We start from the raw sequence: 21575 nt of genomic DNA, 5'->3' as shown, positions 1-21575 counted from the left end.
GTGCAGTACAGGACAGTACATCACAGTACAGTACAGGACATCACAGTACAGTACATCACAGTACATCACAGTGCAGTGCAGTACAGGACAGTACAGTGCATCACAGTACAGTACAGTGCATCACAGTACAGTACATCACAGTACAGTACAGTGCATCACAGTACAGTACAGTACATCACAGTACAGTGCATCACAGTACAGTACATCACAGTACAGTACATCACAGTACAGTACATCACAGTACAGTGCATCACAGTACAGTGCATCACAGTACAGTACAGTGCATCACAGTACAGTACATCACAGTACAGTACAGTGCATCACAGTACAGTACAGTACAGTACTCTTCTGCGTATGTGTGTGCTGACTACAAACCAGAGGAATGAATGATGGTGAGGTGAATGAGTTATTATAATTATGATCACCTGTGATGGTGATGGTAAGAACAGCATGTTTACTGGTATATTAATTACAGTGAATGATGAATTGTTCTCATGTATGAATTATAAAGAGTTCATGTTACTGTGTGCAGTCTTCTTCTTCTTCTTCTTCTTCTGCTGCTGGTCTCTGAGTGTTTATAAAGGTTTCAGGTTGAACACACTGAGTCACCAAACACACACTCATTAAACTGAACTGTGTTTATACAGCAGAGAGAGAGAGAGAGAGTGTGTGTGTGTATGTGTGTATGACAGTACAGTACAGTACAGTACATCACAGTACATCACAGTACAGTACATCACAGTACATCACAGTACAGGACAGTACAGTACATCACAGTACAGTACAGTATATCTCGGTACAGTACAATACAGTACATCACAGTACAGTACATCGCAGTACATCACAGTACAGTACATCGCAGTACAGTACAGTGCAGTGCAGTACAGGACAGTACATCACAGTACAGTACAGGACATCACAGTACAGTACATCACAGTACATCACAGTGCAGTGCAGTACAGGACAGTACAGTGCATCACAGTACAGTACAGTGCATCACAGTACAGTACATCACAGTACAGTACAGTGCATCACAGTACAGTACAGTACATCACAGTACAGTACAGTGCATCACAGTACAGTACATCACAGTACAGTACATCACAGTACAGTACATCACAGTACAGTACAGTGCATCACAGTACAGTGCATCACAGTACAGTACAGTGCATCACAGTACAGTACATCACAGTACAGTACAGTGCATCACAGTACAGTACAGTACAGTACTCTTCTGCGTATGTGTGTGCTGACTACAAACCAGAGGAATGAATGATGGTGAGGTGAATGAGTTATTATAATTATGATCACCTGTGATGGTGATGGTAAGAACAGCATGTTTACTGGTATATTAATTACAGTGAATGATGAATTGTTCTCATGTATGAATTATAAAGAGTTCATGTTACTGTGTGCAGTCTTCTTCTTCTTCTTCTTCTTCTGCTGCTGGTCTCTGAGTGTTTATAAAGGTTTCAGGTTGAACACACTGAGTCACCAAACACACACTCATTAAACTGAACTGTGTTTATACAGCAGAGAGAGAGAGAGAGTGTGTGTGTATGTGTGTATGACAGTACAGTACAGTACATCACAGTACATCACAGTACAGTACATCACAGTACATCACAGTACAGGACAGTACAGTACATCACAGTACAGTACAGTATATCTCGGTACAGTACAATACAGTACATCACAGTACAGTACATCGCAGTACATCACAGTACAGTACATCGCAGTACAGTACAGTGCAGTGCAGTACAGGACAGTACATCACAGTACAGTACAGGACATCACAGTACAGTACATCACAGTACATCACAGTGCAGTGCAGTACAGGACAGTACATCACAGTACAGTACATCACAGTACAGTACAGGACATCACAGTACAGTACATCACAGTACAGTACATCACAGTACAGTACATCACAGTACAGTACATCACAGTACAGTGCAGTACAGTACAGGACATCACAGTACAGTACATCACAGTACATCACAGTACAGTGCAGTACAGTACATCACAGTACAGTACATCACAGTACAGTACAGTGCATCACAGTACAGTACAGTGCATCACAGTACAGTACATCACAGTACAGTACATCACAGTACAGTACAGTGCATCACAGTACAGTACATCACAGTACAGTACAGTGCATCACAGTACAGTACAGTACATCACAGTACAGTACATCACAGTACAGTGCATCACAGTACAGTGCATCACAGTACAGTACATCACAGTACAGTACAGTGCATCACAGTACAGTACATCACAGTACAGTACAGTACTCTTCTGCGTATGTGAGTGCTGACTACAAACCAGAGGAATGAATGATGGTGAGGTGAATGAGTTATTATAATTATGATCACCTGTGATGGTGATGGTAAGAACAGCATGTTTACTGGTATATTAATTACAGTGAATGATGAATTGTTCTCATGTATGAATTATAAAGAGTTCATGTTACTGTGTGCAGTCTTCTTCTTCTTCTGCTGCTGCTGCTGGTCTCTGAGTGTTTATAAAGGTTTCAGGTTGAACACACTGAGTCACCAAACACACACTCATTAAACTGAACTGTGTTTATACAGCAGAGAGAGAGAGAGAGTGTGTGTGTGTATGTGTGTATGACAGTACAGTACAGTACATCACAGTACATCACAGTACAGTACATCACAGTACATCACAGTACAGGACAGTACAGTACATCACAGTACAGTACAGTATATCTCGGTACAGTACAATACAGTACATCACAGTACAGTACATCGCAGTACATCACAGTACAGTACATCGCAGTACAGTACAGTACAGTGCATCACAGTACAGTACATCACAGTACAGTACAGTACTCTTCTGCGTATGTGTGTGCTGACTACAAACCAGAGGAATAAATGATGGTGAGGTGAATGAGTTATTATAATTATGATCACCTGTGATGGTGATGGTAAGAACAGCATGTTTACTGGTATATTAATTACAGTGAATGATGAATTGTTCTCATGTATGAATTATAAAGAGTTCATGTTACTGTGTGCAGTCTTCTTCTTCTTCTTCTTCTTCTGCTGCTGGTCTCTGAGTGTTTATAAAGGTTTCAGGTTGAACACACTGAGTCACCAAACACACACTCATTAAACTGAACTGTGTTTATACAGCAGAGAGAGAGAGAGAGTGTGTGTGTGTATGTGTGTATGACAGTACAGTACAGTATATCACAGTACATCACAGTACAGTACATCACAGTACAGGACAGTACAGTACATCACAGTACAGTACAGTATATCTCGGTACAGTACAATACAGTACATCACAGTACAGTACATCGCAGTACATCACAGTACAGTACATCGCAGTACAGTACAGTGCAGTGCAGTACAGGACAGTACATCACAGTACAGTACAGGACATCACAGTACAGTACATCACAGTACATCACAGTGCAGTGCAGTACAGGACAGTACATCACAGTACAGTACATCACAGTACAGTACAGGACATCACAGTACAGTACATCACAGTACAGTACATCACAGTACAGTACATCACAGTACAGTGCAGTACAGTACAGGACATCACAGTACAGTACATCACAGTACATCACAGTACAGTGCAGTACAGTACAGTACATCACAGTACATCACAGTACATCACAGTACAGTACATCACAGTACAGTACAGTGCATCACAGTACAGTACATCACAGTACAGTACATCACAGTACAGTAAAGTGCATCACAGTACAGTACAGTGCATCACAGTACAGTACATCACAGTACAGTACATCACAGTACAGTACAGTGCATCACAGTACAGTACAGTACATCACAGTACAGTACAGTGCATCACAGTACAGTACAGTACATCACAGTACATCACAGTACAGTACAGTGCATCACAGTACAGTGCATCACAGTACAGTACAGTGCATCACAGTACAGTACACCACAGTACAGTACAGTGCATCACAGTACAGTACATCACAGTACAGTACAGTACTCTTCTGCGTATGCGTGTGCTGACTACAAACCAGAGGAATGAATGATGGTGAGGTGAATGAGTTATTATAATTATGATCACCTGTGATGGTGATGGTAAGAACAGCATGTTTACTGGTATATTAATTACAGTGAATGATGAATTGTTCTCATGTATGAATTATAAAGAGTTCATGTTACTGTGTGCAGTCTTCTTCTTCTTCTGCTGCTGCTGCTGGTCTCTGAGTGTTTATAAAGGTTTCAGGTTGAACACACTGAGTCACCAAACACACACTCATTAAACTGAACTGTGTTTATACAGCAGAGAGAGAGAGAGAGTGTGTGTGCTTTTTATAGATCACAACTATTTCATGAGCAATGACGTTTGTATCTTTCAGGAAGATAAATGAGACTGCAGTATTATAGTGATGTAGTATGCAGTATTACAGTAAAAGTACTGCAGTATTATAGTGATGTAGTATGCAGTATTACAGTAAAAGTACTGCAGTATTATAGTGATGTAGTATGCAGTATTACAGTAAAAGTACTGCAGTATTATAGTGATGTAGTATGCAGTATTACAGTAAAAGTACTGCAGTATTATAGTAATGTAGTATGCAGTATTACGGTAAAAGTACTGCAGTATTATAGTAATGTAGTATGCAGTATTACGGTAAAAGTACTGCAGTATTATAGTGATGTAGTATGCAGTATTACAGTAAAAGTACTGCAGTATTATAGTGATGTAGTATGCAGTATTACAGTAAAAGTACTGCAGTATTATAGTGATGTAGTATGCAGTATTACAGTAAAAGTACTGCAGTATTATAGTGATGTAGTATGCAGTATTACGGTAAAAGTACTGCAGTATTATAGTAATGTAGTATGCAGTATTACAGTAAAAGTACTGCAGTATTATAGTGATGTAGTATGCAGTATTACAGTAAAAGTACTGCAGTATTATAGTGATGTAGTATGCAGTATTACAGTAAAAGTACTGCAGTATTATAGTGATGTAGTATGCAGTATTACAGTAAAAGTACTGCAGTATTATAGTGATGTAGTATGCAGTATTACAGTAAAAGTACTGCAGTATTATAGTGATGTAGTATGTAGTATTACAGTAAAAGTACTGCAGTATTATAGTGATGCAGTATGCAGTATTACAGTAAAAGTACTGCAGTATTATAGTGATGTAGTATGTAGTATTACAGTAAAAGTACTGCAGTATTATAGTGATGTAGTATGCAGTATTACAGTAAAAGTACTGCAGTATTATAGTGATGTAGTATGCAGTATTACAGTAAAAGTACTGCAGTATTATGAGTGATGTAGTATGCAGTATTACAGTAAAAGTACTGCAGTATTATGAGTGATGTAGTATGCAGTATTACAGTAAAAGTACTGCAGTATTATAGTGATGTAGTATGCAGTATTACAGTAAAAGTACTGCAGTATTATAGTGATGTAGTATGCAGTATTACAGTAAAAGTACTGCAGTATTATGATGATGTAGTATGCAGTATTACAGTAAAAGTACTGCAGTATTATAGTGATGTAGTATGCAGTATTACAGTAAAAGTACTGCAGTATTATAGTGATGTAGTATGCAGTATTACAGTAAAAGTACTGCAGTATTATAGTGATGTAGTATGCAGTATTACAGTAAAAGTACTGCAGTATTATAGTGATGTAGTATGCAGTATTACAGTAAAAGTACTGCAGTATTATGAGTGATGTAGTATGCAGTATTACAGTAAAAGTACTGCAGTATTATAGTGATGTAGTATGCAGTATTACAGTAAAAGTACTACAGTATTATAGTGATGTAGTATGCAGTATTACAGTAAAAGTACTGCAGTATTATAGTGATGTAGTATGCAGTATTACAGTAAAAGTACTGCAGTATTATGAGTGATGTAGTATGCAGTATTACAGTAAAAGTACTACAGTATTATAGTGATGTAGTATGCAGTATTACAGTAAAAGTACTGCAGTATTATGAGTGATGTAGTATGCAGTATTACAGTAAAAGTACTGCAGTATTATAGTGATGTAGTATGCAGTATTACAGTAAAAGTACTACAGTATTATAGTGATGTAGTATGCAGTATTACAGTAAAAGTACTGCAGTATTATGATGATGTAGTATGCAGTATTACAGTAAAAGTACTGCAGTATTATAGTGATGTAGTATGCAGTATTACAGTAAAAGTACTGCAGTATTATAGTGATGTAGTATGCAGTATTACAGTAAAAGTACTGCAGTATTATAGTGATGTAGTATGCAGTATTACAGTAAAAGTACTGCAGTATTATAGTGATGTAGTATGCAGTATTACAGTAAAAGTACTGCAGTATTATAGTGATGTAGTATGCAGTATTACAGTAAAAGTACTGCAGTATTATAGTGATGTAGTATGCAGTATTACAGTAAAAGTACTGCAGTATTATGAGTGATGTAGTATGCAGTATTACAGTAAAAGTACTGCAGTATTATAGTGATGTAGTATGCAGTATTACAGTAAAAGTACTACAGTATTATAGTGATGTAGTATGCAGTATTACAGTAAAAGTACTGCAGTATTATAGTGATGTAGTATGCAGTATTACAGTAAAAGTACTGCAGTATTATGAGTGATGTAGTATGCAGTATTACAGTAAAAGTACTACAGTATTATAGTGATGTAGTATGCAGTATTACAGTAAAAGTACTGCAGTATTATGAGTGATGTAGTATGCAGTATTACAGTAAAAGTACTGCAGTATTATAGTGATGTAGTATGCAGTATTACGGTAAAAGTACTGCAGTATTATAGTGATGTAGTATGCAGTATTACAGTAAAAGTACTACAGTATTATAGTGATGTAGTATGCAGTATTACAGTAAAAGTACTGCAGTATTATAGTGATGTAGTATGCAGTATTACAGTAAAAGTACTGCAGTATTATGAGTGATGTAGTATGCAGTATTACAGTAAAAGTACTGCAGTATTATGGTTTTGTGACATCACAGGCCTCTCTGACCTTTGACCTCTCAGCAGACAAACATCTCATAACTAAACTCAGACGATAAGAAGAAAAATAAATTATAAATATTGAAAAAATTAAATAAATATAAAATGTAATTTAAATAAAACAACAACAAAGGTTATTTTATGAGGTTCATGTTCCTGATAGTCCCACACACACACACACACACACACACACACACACACACACACACACACACAGTAACACACACACACACACAAACACACACACACACACACACAGTAACACACACACACACACACACACACACACACAGTAACACACACACACACACAAACACACACACACACACACACAGTAACACACACACACACACACACACACACACACACAGTAACACACGCACACACCCATGTACATGTGTAATCCCTGTGTGAGTCAGCAGGCAGAGTGTGTGTGTGTGTGTTACTGTGTGTGTGTGTGTGTGTGTGTTTGTGTGTGTGTGTGTGTTACTGTGTGTGTGTGTGTGTGTGTGTGTGTGTGTGTGTGTGTGTGTGTGTAGATAAGGTCTTGCTGACTGTCTGTCTGTAAGCAGCTGAGTCAGCAACCAATTATATTCTACCACACACACACACACACACACACACACACACACACACACACACACACACACACACACACACACACACACATTAATCCTCTACCCTCCCCACATGAAGAAGCTCTCTCTCTCTCTCGTCTCTTTAAACACTTTAAAGGATCATTCTGTGTAACAGCTGATTTGAGTTAAAGTCCAAACTGTTAAATAAAGGATCATGTGACCCGGTTCTGAGTCACATGGTCCTTTATTTAACAGTTTGTTCATGTTAGAAACAAAGACTAATATCAGTGATCATGTTTCAGACTCTGACAGACGCTACTGAGCATGTGCAGAACCCTTTAGATGAAGGGTGTCAAACATACGGCCCGCGGGCCAGAACAGAACCACCAAGGGGTTCAATCCGGCCCGCTGGATCATTTGCAGGTTTTTTTTCCTGAGCATGAAAAACAATAATCTGAAAAAACAATACACATATATATTTAATATTATATATCTATACATATTTAAAACATTCAGATATTGAACATGGTGCAGAATAATCTCTTATAGTAAAGTTATATTATATATTTCATGTATAACCCTAACCCTTACGGTGTGAGAGGTTTATTAAGATATAACATGATGTTATCTTCTTACTGAATGAAGTGACAACTTTCCATCGTCTCTGCTGCAGCTAACGTTAGCCTCTGCTCTGTCTCTGCTGCAGCTAACGTTAGCCTCTGCTCTGTCTCTGCTGCAGCTAACGTTAGCCTCTGCTCTGTCTCTGCTGCAGCTAACGTTAGCCTCTGCTCTGTCTCTGCTGCAGCTAACGTTAGCCTCTGCTCTGTCTCTGCTGCAGCTAACGTTAGCCTCTGCTCTGTTCAGCTGCAGCTAACGTTAGCCTCTGCTCTGTCTCTGCTGCAGCTAACGTTAGCCTCTGCTCTGTTCAGCTGCAGCTAACGTTAGCCTCTGCTCTGTTCTGCTGCAGCTAACGTTAGCCTCTGCTCTGTCTCTGCTGCAGCTAACGTTAGCCTCTGGCTGTGTCATCAGTAGTTAAATAAAGCACTAAATATATTGTAGATATAACCTCTAAATGTTCTCAGAGTAAAACCAGAACGATGCTTTTCACTTAAAAATGGACATCATGTTCTTCTGGGGAGCCGAAACCCTCAGAGGGTCTGAGTCCTCAACTACAGTCTGTAAAGTCTGCAGAAACACTGCTGCAGAAACACTGCTATTATTTATATTATTTATATTATATTATGTTATGGTTTTACTGGTTTTACTGGTTTTACTGGTCTGGCCCACTTGAGATCAAACTGAGCTGCATGTGGCCCAGACTGAGACGGTCCTCATGAATTATTAATAATGTGTTCACTGTTCTTCATGTGAGAGAGGAAGGTGCCCTTCACACACACACACACACACACACACACACACGCACACACACACACACACACACATACACACACACACACACACACACACTCACACACACACACACACACACAGTAACACACACACACACACACACACACACACACACACACACATGTTCAGACCTGCATTGCAGCAGAATCTCAGCTGCAGCATCGACTCGTCTTTGTTCTGATAATAAAACAGAACTGTGAATTATTCCTTCATCTTTTCTCATCAATCTGATCTTCATCGTCATCATCATCATCATCGTTTCCTAAATCTGCTTTATTTTTTTAATCTCTACTTTAATATGCTTAAATATATATATACACACACTGCTGTGTTTGTGTGTGTGTGTGTATGTGTGTGCGTGTGTGTGTGTGTGTGTGTGTGTATGTGTGTGTGTGTGTGTGTGTGCGTGTGTGTGTGTGTGTGTGTGTGTGATAGTTGGTGGATAACATGTTTCTATCAATCATTTAATCAATATATAATCATAATCATGTATTTATGGGTCAAACAGGAAGTTCCTCTGACTGGATTCTTTTCTTTCATCTGGAGAAACTTTCACTAAAATGTTTAAGATGAAAAATCCAGGAAACAGCTGCTGATTCTCTTCTTCTACTGTCTCATTCATTCATTCCTTCATTCCTTCATTCATTCATTCATTCATTCATTCATTGTGTCACAGTCTCAGATATTAACCTACATTCACCTCTCTGACCCACTTCCCTCCTTCTTCTGTCTCTTTTCATGCATAAACTGATTCTGAATGTTTTCATCTGAACAGCTCCAACCAATCAGCTGCCTCGCTCCTCCCACACTCAGAGCTGATTGGATGTCTCTGGGGGGGGGGGGGGGGGGGGGGGGGCAGGATCGCCTCCAGCGCTCGCCCTCTGACATTCCCATCATTCCTCTGAAACAAAACCCACCGGTCTGTCAGGAAGAGCCACAGCTCAGAGAGACTGTGACCTTTGACCTGCTGTACACACACACACACACACACACACACACACACACACACACACAGACACACACACACACACACACACACACACACACACTGAGCTGCTGACTCAGGGAAGGAACATGAAGTTCTGAGTTGGACATGACGACTCGTTTCAGTCACTTTAGAAGTTTCACATGATAATAATCAATAATCAATAATCAATAATCAGACTGTGATGAACCAACAACAGGAAACTGTGTGTGTTACATTCTGATCATATTCTCCTCTCAGTCCTATTCTACCTCAGACATGAACATATAGCAGTAATGATGTAATGTATTTAGTGTAAAGGTAAAGTGAGCTTTATGGAGCTGTGTTGTAGATCATCGTCTTCACTGATCATCATAAACATCCTCAGAACTACTATCTGATTATTTTACTGTCTTAGTAAACAAACTCCTAAAAGACAGGAAATCATTTATCGTTCCACTGTGAGGACGAAGCAGCTTCTCCTCTTCATCATGTCTGCTAACAGCTTCTCCTCTTCATCATGTCTAACAGCTTCTCCTCTTCATCATGTCTAACAGCTTCTCCTCTTCAGTGTTTAACTAACAAACAAACTGTCTTCTACTCTGAGAGAAAACTGTTTCTAACTGAAACAAACGCCTCCAGCAGAAAACAATAAATTCAGTCCTGGTCTTTCAGGTTCAGTGAGAAACTGCTGAATAAGACTTCTGCTGGTTCCTACCAGGCGGGGAGTTCTGGTCCTCTGAAATGAGGCCAACCAGGAAGTAACTTAAACTGCATTCTATCAAAAGGCCACCAGGGGGCGACCGTTTTGGTGTCAAAAGGACTTCCGTCTCTATACAAGTCAATGGAGAATTCACCAACTTCTCACTTGATTTCTAACCTCAGTAAACGTTTTCAAAATGTGTTTATGGTCTCAATCGCTAGTTTAAAGCCTTCTTCAATGCAGTATGATGTTCATTTGGGACATTTTGGCCTCCCTGATTTTATATGTGACGATAAAGCAGGGTATGCATTAGGGCGTGGCTACGTGGTGATTGACAGGTTGATTGGTTCACAGGTTCAGGAGGGCGCCTCATGCTCCTCCTGATGCCCATATAAGTAGAATCCATGTTTTTATTTTTCCCAGCATGCACCTGAAATGTTCAAGATGGCGCTGCTCAGATCCAATACTATTGGCCTCCGAGCAGCAGTCCACAAACCAATGGGTGACGTCACGGATGTTACGTCCATTTTATATACAGTCTATGGTTTCTACTGGTTTTTCTACTGGTTTCTACTGAGCTGGACATTTACTGACACTTTCACAGCAAAGTGTTAAACTCAGTATGATTAGAATCTTGAATTCAACAACAGCTTTACAGTGATGTAACTTCTCCTTTAACAGAACTCAACCAACAGGACTGGAACACTAACCTTTACCAGAGACACAAACATCCGGGTTTGATTCTTTATTTGCTGACGGAGCTCCACCCTGCCTCACATCCAACTGTGACTCTGGACTCTCTAAACCAATCAGACAGCACAGAGGCACAGAGCTGGTAGATATGACTCCTGACTTAGAACATGTTAACACTGTCTGTCCATCCGAGTGGACGATGAAGGAGTAACTCCATGAATCTGAGTGTGATTGGTTTTTTGCAAAGTGAGACTCACTCGATAAGGTCGGCTCAGACATCGTTAACACAACCATTAAGAGTTTATATCAGACGCCCCTGTGCTGCCTTCAGAGGCCACTGCTCAGGAACAAACCCCTGAATACCTAAAGCCCCCCCAGGAAGCCCCTAAAAGATCCCTTCAATAACCCCTGGAACTTCAGGAGCGACCCCTCAACTCTCCAACCACTGACACGGCTCAGGAAGGAACTCCTGGAACCATTTAATCATTAAAAAACTGAAGGAGTCTTGACAAACCAGGGTTGTCCCTTTACAGACCCTCGTAAATCTCTCTAAAACATCCTCACAGACCTGAGCCTCCTAAAAACCAATAGAGACTATTTCAAGAACTCCTTCAAATACCACCGAGACCCCTTAAAGACCTCAAACCTCCTCTGACCCATGTGAACCCTGAGAATGTGAGACCACCTCAGGACCTCCTGGAAAATCTACAAACACCTTAAATATCCTGGATGAACCCATGATGAGCCTTCAAAGGCCTCCTTAAAGTCCACGAGCCCCCCTGCAGACCCTCTTCTTTAAATCACTTCCTCTAGAGAACCCCTTAAATACCTATAAATGACCTGCTTCCTTTATTAAACCCTGGATCCTCCTGAAAGTGTCCCTGTGACCCATTCTTAAAAGAACCACTGAAACTCCAAAGACGACCCCTGAAAGACCACAAAGAGCCTCTTAAGAACTCCAGGAAGTCTCTCAGGGATCCTTGAAACCCATTTAACTGACAACGCTGTCTCTTTCAATGCTGTCTTAAAACATTCAACACAGATTCTCTCAGACTCCCAGAGTTCACTAGAAACCCTGAAGAGCCTCTAGAACTCAGTCAAAGACCCTAAAACACATTTCGGAAACCCAGGATCATGTCTAAGTCCTCTCAGCAGTCCTGCAGGTAGAGTAACCCTGGCGTGCAGCAGACACATGTCTCATGGATCATATTAGAACCAGGTTCCTCATGGCCTGCAACACATGATGCGTTTAATCTGATAATCTCATGAAGTCATTATCCCTTAAAGAGCCCGACCCAGAACCTCTGACTCACATTCCTGTGACTTTAATCTTCTAGGTTCACTTTTTATAACTGCAGTCACAATAATAAGACTCAGTCATGTTTCTACACCGTTAGCTGTGAGGAACCTGCAGTCCCCGAACCCGAACCCTAACCCACCGTTAGCTGTGAGGAACCTGCAGTCCCCGAACCCGAACCCTAACCCACCGTTAGCTGAGAGGAACCTGCAGTCCCCGAACCCTAACCCACCGTTAGCTGTGAGGAACCTGCAGTCCCCGAACCCTAACCCTAACCCACCGTTAGCTGAGAGGAACCTGCAGTCCCCGAACCCTAACCCTAACCCACCGTTAGCTGTGAGGAACCTGCAGTCCACGAACCCGAACCCTAACCCACCGTTAGCTGAGAGGAACCTGCAGTCCCCGAACCCGAACCCACCGTTAGCTGAGAGGAACCTGCAGTCCCCGAACCCGAACCCTAACCCACCGTTAGCTGTGAGGAACCTGCAGTCCCCGAACCCTGGATCTAACATGTGTAACCCTAACACAGTGTTCTGTTTTCATTCTGTCCTCCACACTTCCTTTTTCCTTCATACTTTTAATTTCTTTTTCACTTTGTATGTTTTAAACTGTTTTCAGTGCAGCTCTGACCGACGGGGACATAATCCACACCTGATTCAAGTCCTTTTAGTACCGTTCATCTCATTTCAGAGTTTATACTTCAAGACTTTAAACACAAACAGACTTTAAGGCTGTTTTCACACCAACAGCATTTAATGTGTTTTAATTGAACCGTAGTTCGTTTGACTCTCTGAAAGCAACAGTCTCACTCAGGTCTGAGACCATAAAAACAGGAAGTCTCGATCCGGTGGTGAGAAAGCAACCTGAACAAATAGATCCAAAACTATCTACTAGTAATGAATCACGTGTATGGAGGCAGTGAACATGGAGAAAATGATTTATTTCATTTATATTTCTTCCTGAAGTGACTCAAACATCATCAGATTATGTTCCAGTCAGAGCTGAACCTCGTTTTCAAACTGTAATATTTGCTATAAATTATCAGTAAGAAGTATTTACTTCATACTTCAGTAACTGTACTAGTAGATTTTCCAGGTATCTCTACTTTACTTGAGGTTTTATTTTTCTTCTCTACATTTGAGCCTGTTTAACAATGCAAGGAGCAGAAAGTTCAGATATTTCTGGACTTTCTACTCTACTTGTTTATTTTTTATAAAAGAAGACATGACGTTTAAATAAATGATAGAAAAACTATCTTCTTTCTTTCTGGTGTTCACACCGCTCCGTACCTCCCTGACTGCTCATATCAACCCTCCGACAAAGAAAGTCCAACACTGAGCAGACTCCTGGTCCTGCTCTATGAACACATGCTGAGCTCTGAGCTGCATTACAACAGCGTCAGTGAGGAGAGATTAATGTCATTAAAACAAACATAAATGGTAAATGTTGTGTACTTATATAGAACCTTTCTAGTCTTTTCAACCACTCAAAGCGCTTTACACTACAACTCATTCACACACATTCATACACCGTTGGCATAGCAACGGGAGCAACTAGGGGTTAAGTGTCTTGCCCAAGGACACATCCACATGTAGACTGGAGGAGCCGGGAATCGAACCACCAATCTTCCAATTGGAGGACGACCGCTCTACCTCCTGATCCACAGGAGGTAGAGCATTAAAATAATTTATGCTCGGCCCTTACATCCGACACAACACTAAACTAAACTGTGTGCAGTGACTTTAGTTTCTGTTCAGGTTGTTAAAGAGGAAAATAAAGAAGATAAACACCAAAGTGACCAATGAGGAGTCAGGGTTTGGGTTTAGATGTGTGTGAAACTGAACCAGAGTCAGCAGCTACACATCAGAACTATTTATTAGCTGCTGAGGACCAAACATCCAACTAAAGGTCTGACAACAGAACCCTGAACACCAGCTGAGCCCACACAGGTCAGCCCTCTCACTGCTGCTTTCAGTGATTCTGATTAAACAGAACTTTCTGTCTCAGTGCTTCAGCTCCAGCTGTTCCCAACACTGAACGCTCTCTGACACTCAATCAATCTTTATTTATAAAGCGCCAAATCACAACAAAGTCATCTCAAGGCTCTTCACACATAGACTAATATACACTCAACGTCTTTGAGCAGAGAAGTTTCCTTTATCAGAAGTTTCATGAATAAAAGATCAAAGTTGAACCTGAACAGAAACACATGATGACATCATCAAACCCCCGACCCACTCAGACAGTCTGAGGTTCTCACCCAGCAGGATAAGCCAGCAGTCCCGTTCGCGGGTCGCAGGACAGCGCTCGGTTCCCTGGAGCCGTGATACCGAGAACCTTCTCCAACGTCACCTGGAAGGCAAAGGTCAGAGGTCAGTAGTTATAAACAGTGATGAGCAGCTTCCACACACAGAACCAACCTGCTCATCAGGAGGAAACTAACCAATCACACACATTCACACACCGTTGGCATAGCAACAGGGGTTTGGACATGGACACGCTGACCGGAGGAGCCGGGAATCAAACCGCCGGTCTTCTGATTGGTGGACGACGGTTCTACCTGCTGATCCACAGCTGAGCTCAGTGGGATTCAATCTTATTATTGTTCAGACAGGAAGGAAAGACCCACTCAAACAGTCCTGGACCCCCTGGATGTGGAGCCACTTTATGACACCTGGAACTGCTCAACAACTCAGGAACCCTTTAAACCTCTAAAATACACTTTAAAAAAAAAAAACATAAAATAAAATAAAATTGAAAAATAAAATAAAAACATAAAATAAAAATAATAAAAAACATAAAATAAAAGATTAAAAAAAATAATAATAATAAAAAAAATAAAATAAAATATGCTTGTTGCCTCTTACAGAGATGCCGGCACCACTGGACTCCTGCATCCTGCTGACCAACTGTTGGCTGTTGTCTATATTCTTGAAACCTCATAAAATCTACTTGTACCCACCTGCAGCACCTTCAAGACCAACTGCAACCCTAGACCCAGAGTAAACCAGAGCAGCTGCTAGAGGCGGCTAAAATACCCCCAAACCCATCCAAGAACCTGGAACCCAGAACTAATCAAACACACCTGGAAACTAATCCTCATCAGTCCTGCTAACATCCTGAATCTCTTTCAAGCAGCAGTAAAAGCTTTAAGATGAATATTGAACCTCCTCAGTGATTATTAACAGCCTGATAACACTCCCAGAACCCCCCAGGAACCTTTGAACCCGCTCAAGGGTCACAGGCAGGTCGAGCTTTTCACTGGTCCAAGATGGTAAATGTTCTGTACTTATATAGAACCTTTCTAGTCTTTACGACCACTCAAATCGCTTTACACTACAACGGGAGCAATTAGGGGTTAAGTGTTTTGCCCAAGGACACATCGACGTGGACTGGAGGAGCCGGGAATCGAACCGCCAATCTTCCAATTGGAGGACGACCGCTCTACCTCCTGATCCACAGCCGCCCTTCAAAACACCTGAAAACAGAAGTTCCCAAACAATCAGAACCACCAGGGAAGAAGCCAGCCGGTCTGAGATCAGCTGATCACACTGGATCAACCAGGCTGACCTGTGAAGATCTGGATTGTAAGTCCTCAGAAGACCACGAACTCCCTGAAAACCTGCTGAAACCTGCAGAGACCTCAGCCGGTTTGAGACCATGAAACCGGACTGAAGGGTTAAAGCTCGACGCGTCTGATTGGCTGCAAGAATTAAAGTTAATCTGATTTAACCAGCAGACTCACTTTATCCTCCATACTGACCGGTCCCGTCCAATCACACGCTGGAGTCCATCAACCTGTCTCAATGTAAACCAGACTAAACTCAGACCCGTCTCACTGTAAACCAGACTAAACTCAGACCCATCTCACTGTAAACCAGACTAAACCTGGACCTGTCTCACTGTAAACCAGACTAAACTCAGACCTGTCTCTCTCTGTAAGCCAGACTAAACCTGGACCTGTCTCACTGTAAACCAGACTAAACTTAGACCTGTCTCACTGTAAACCAGACTAAACTCAGACCTGTCTCACTGTAAACCAGACTAAACCTGGACCTGTCTCTCTGTAAGCCAGACTAAACTTAGACCTGTCTCACTGTAAACCAGACTAAACTCAGACCTGTCTCTCTGTAAACCAGACTAAACTCAGACCTGTCTCTCTGTAAACCAGACTAAACTCAGACCTGTCTCTCTGTAAACCAGACTAAACTCAGACCTGTCTCACTGTAAACCAGACTAAACTCAGACCTGTCTCACTGTAAACCAGACTAAACTCAGACCTGTCTCACTGTAAACCAGACTAAACTCAGACCTGTCTCACTGTAAACCAGACTAAACCTGGACCTGTCTCACTGTAAACCAGACTAAACCTGGACCTGTCTCTCTGTAAGCCAGACTAAACTTAGACCTGTCTCACTGTAAACCAGACTAAACCTGGACCTGTCTCACTGTAAGCCAGACTAAACCTGGACCTGTCTCACTGTAAGCCAGACTAAACTCAGACCTGTCTCACTGTAAACCAGACTAAACTTAGACCTGTCTCACTGTAAACCAGACTAAACCTGGACCTGTCTCTCTGTAAACCAGACTAAACTCAGACCTGTCTCACTGTAAACCAGACTAAACTCAGACCTGTCTCACTGTAAGCCAGACTAAACTCAGACCTGTCTCTCAGGCTCCAGACGGTCCTCCTGCAGTCGGCTGACCCTGGGCCTGCTAGCGTGTAATTAGCGTGTAATTAGCAGGCTATCATGTGTAGTATTGTAGAGCGCTAGTCGATGCTAAGCTAACACAATGAAGCTCCAGCACTGAGTGTGTCCTGTGCTGTGTGTGTGTGTGTGTGTGTGTGTTTGTGTGTGTGTGTGTGTGTCACATGACTCCACTCCCTCTGAAACAAACTATTTATATTCGATGGTTTCCTCCAGCCAATGAGAGCACAGATAATGAGTCAGCTGATCTACAGACCACAACTGACTTCAAATTCACACACTTCCTGCAGTCAGCTGATCAACTTTAACTTCCTGTTCCACATTAACCAGCTGAGAGTAAACAACAACAACAACAACAACAACAACAACAACAACAACAACAACAACAACAACACCAGTCTATCTGAACACATGAAGCTGTTTCTACAAGCTTCCATCTGTCAGTCTGCTGTAGTTCAGCTCTGTTGACGGCGTTTGTCTTCGTCCTCTCAGGTCACCATGGTGATGAAGATGGAGCGTCTGACGGGGTTTGTCTTCGTCCTCTCAGGTCGCCATGGTGATGAAGATGGAGCGTCTGACGGGGTTTGTCTTCGTCCTCTCAGGTTGCCATGGTGATGAAGATGGAGCGTCTGACGGGGTTTGTCTTCGTCCTCTCAGGTCGCCATGGTGATGAAGATGGAGCGTCTGACGGTGTTTGTCTTCGTCCTCTCAGGTCGCCATGGTGATGAAGATGGAGCGTCTGACGGTGTTTGTCTTCGTCCTCTCAGGTCGCCATAGTGATGAAGATGGAGCGTCTGACGGTGTTTGTCTTCGTCCTCTCAGGTCGCCATGGTGATGAAGATGGAGCGTCTGACGGGGTTTGTCTTCGTCCTCTCAGGTTGCCATGGTGATGAAGATGGAGCGTCTGACGGGGTTTGTCTTCGTCCTCTCAGGTTGCCATGGTGATGAAGATGGAGCGTCTGACGGTGTTTGTCTTCGTCCTCTCAGGTTGCCATGGTGATGAAGATGGAGCGTCTGATGGGGTTTGTCTTCGTCCTCTCAGGTTGCCATGGTGATGAAGATGGAGCGTCTGATGGGGTTTGTCTTCGTCCTCTCAGGTTGCCATGGTGATGAAGATGGAGGTCCGTTGTACCTGTTGTCTCTTTCATTTGACCAATAAACTGATTGATCTCCCTGAAGCTGCTGTTATACTGACATCATTAAGGCTCCTTCATTGTTTCAGGTGTGTGTGTGTGTGTGTGTGTGTGTGTGTGTGTGTGTGTCTGTGAGTGTGTGTGTGTCTGTGAGTGTGTGTGTCTGTGTGTGTGTGTGTGTGTGTGTGTGTCTATGTGTGTTCTGATATTTTTATTTGAATCTGTTTTATGAACTGAAAATAAAACGAGTCAAACGAACGGCGAGCAGACGCAGTTCAAACGTGACGCAAAGCATTCTGGGAGTTGTATTGACAGAGGGACGGAGGCCCGGCAGGGACAAACAGCTGATGATCCATTCATTGATTAATCAGCTGACTTTAATAATCAATGAATCATTTCTGTCAAACGTTTCATAAAGAAAATAATCAGCAGATTTATTTAACACCCACAGTGCTAATATTATTATTATGATTAGTAGTATTAATATTAATATTAATATTAATATTATTATTATTATACCCACAGGCTGTTTTCAGGCTCCATCATCTCCACAGACTGAACTCAGCTTATTCAGCATTTCTCTTTTCTGGTTAATTTGATTCTTTTTTAATTACATTATTATTGTGTGTAAGGAAGTAAGTGTTTCATTGCATTGTCTGAACCTCCGTGTTTTTATTGCATATGGCTATAAACGTATATAATCTTATTATTATTGCTGTTAGTATTATTATTGTTGTTGTTAGTATTATTATTGTTGCTGTTAGTATTATTATTGTTGCTGTTAGTATTATCATGACGGCTGCTCCTCTCAGCCGGTGGAGGCAGATGGTCTCCCAGCAGGACTCGGCTCAGTCTGATGTTTTTTTCAGTATTCAGTAACAGATTTATTATTAATGTCTGATTTACAGAAAGATGAAAATATAAATGAGCTGAAACAGAAAAAAGACGATTTGCTCATTTAATCATGAAACTAATTTAAAGTGTTTGATTGGCAGCTGTGAGTCTGTTTGTCCCACAGCACCTGAATGCAGCATCAATACAGACGTGTTAAATTAAAAATATTATTTTATATAAATATATATATAAATCTGCTGTGTGTCTGTTTGTATATGTGTATATATGTATGTGTGTGTGTTTGTGTGTGTGTGTTTGTGTGTTTGTGTGTGTGTGTGTGTGTGTGTGTGTGAGTGTATATGTTTGTGTGTGTGTGTGTGTGTGTGTGTATGTGTGTGTGTGTATGTGTGTATTGTTTTTTTCTGTTCATCATCTATGTTTCCATAGAAACACTCACTAGTTGCTGCTGTGTAATAATCCACCCTGCGGTCAGTGTGACCACTGCGGTGTTTGGAGGTAGAAATGTTCAGATAATAATAATCAACATTATAAAAACTCAAACGTGCATGTGCACGTGTGTGTGCGCGTGCTCACCCTGTCAGTCAGAGACTCTTTGTGCCGCGCTGCCGCTCCGCCGCTCCGCCGCCTCAGTTTAATGGACGGTGAGCGCAGCAGGCTCCTGATGCGGCTGCGGATCGTGCCGCTTCCCTCCGCGCTCATCGCGTCATGATGGACCGGACTGTACCGGACTGTACCGGACTGGACCGGACCGGGTTCACCCTGCCCGGCTCTGGGTCTGGACTGATCCGGATCACAGACTGCGGTCCCGCGGCTGCTCTGACACACCGGGACCGGACTGACTGACGCACCGCAGACACTTCCTGTCAGACTTTTCAGAATAAAACGTGATCCAGATCAGCTGTTCGGGACCTTTAAACAAACAACACACTGATCAATGTGATCGATCAGATGTGATTGATCAAATAGACCCTGTGACCGCTGGTGGGTCCCGAGCCTCCTGTTGGGAACCACAGACCTGATCTTTAAAAGTCCACTTCAGTTTTATTTGTACAGCTCAAACCGACCAATCAGATCATCAGTCTGCACTGAAACACTTCCGGTCACAGAGCCGCCATTACAATACAGAGCAGAGCAGGGTTACCCTGCTACAGACCAGGGTTACCCTGCTACAGACCAGAGTAACCCTCCTACAGACCAGGGTTACCCTCCTACAGTCCAGGTTTACCCTCCTACAGACCAGAGTTACCCTCCTACAGACCAGGGTTACCCTCCTACAGACCAGGGTTACCCTCCTACAGACCAGGGTTACCCTGCTTAATCACTTACTTACTTTTGGTAGAAAATGGTTTAATGTCATTTCAAATGATATAAAACCAACAAAAATACTAAATGTACATTTTAACAAACCTGATGCTGCTTTTAAAACTAGTTTAACTTATTTATTAATTCATTATCTTACCAACACTTATTATTACTGAGCCTTAAACAGTTAGATATAAAATGTATAAAATCAGACAAACAGATTTCAGTTAAATAAACGTAGATTTTTAAAATAGTTTTAAAGATAAAAAACTATCAGATATAAACAGGAAACTAAATTCACTTCTTCAACTTTATTGAACCATAAAAAGAAATAAACTGTTACCGGATACTTTCATTTTGAAGGGGAAAGTCTCTTCTTCCGGTGTCCTCGTGTCTAAGTCGCTGCTGCCCCCTCGCGGCGGAAACACAAACTGCACGTTCACTGTTTATACACGACAAGAAATGACGTAGGAGCAAGCCACGCGACCAGACTGAATATCATAATAAATTATAAATAATTGTGTATAAGAAGCTGAATGACAGTAAATTACTAACATTTATTAAATATTACGCTTCATGTTTAAAGGTTATTTTTGAGTCTGTTATAAAATGTATGGAAGCAAAAAGAGGCCAAAAATAATATGAATTTTATGAGCAACCTGAAATTAAACCTCTGTTGATTAAATCAGATTTTTAATATTTACAGACGTGTTCATATTAAACTAAATGTGTCTCTTGGATCATGTGACTGACAGGAAGCCTCGTGATTGGTCAGATCAGAAATTCATTATTAGTTCATTAATAGACACGTTTTAAACTTAGAAAAATACACATTTAGAAAAACAAACTGGACAGAAAACAAACAGCAGAAACAGAAAATATTATTATTGTTTTTATTGTTTAAAAATTAAATAACTTTTTATATGAGTCTTAT

General features: G+C 41.3%; 1 protein-coding gene across 1 annotated transcript in view; it reads right to left on the bottom strand.

Annotated features, from left to right (window-relative positions):
• The window catches only part of mapkbp1 (mitogen-activated protein kinase binding protein 1), a 22950-nt gene extending 2912 nt beyond the window's left edge, over positions 1-20038 (bottom strand). Inside the window, 3 exon segments of the mRNA XM_062440768.1 lie at positions 524-567; positions 14903-14994; positions 19913-20038. Coding sequence (XP_062296752.1) covers positions 524-567; positions 14903-14994; positions 19913-20038 — 262 coding nt within the window.
• Positions 20039-21575: the final 1537 nt, after the last annotated feature.

This window comes from Scomber scombrus, chromosome 19 (genome assembly GCF_963691925.1).
Source record: "Scomber scombrus chromosome 19, fScoSco1.1, whole genome shotgun sequence".
In the NCBI taxonomy this organism is placed as follows: Eukaryota; Metazoa; Chordata; class Actinopteri; order Scombriformes; family Scombridae; genus Scomber; species Scomber scombrus.
This window is presented reverse-complemented; position numbering and strand designations above follow the sequence as displayed.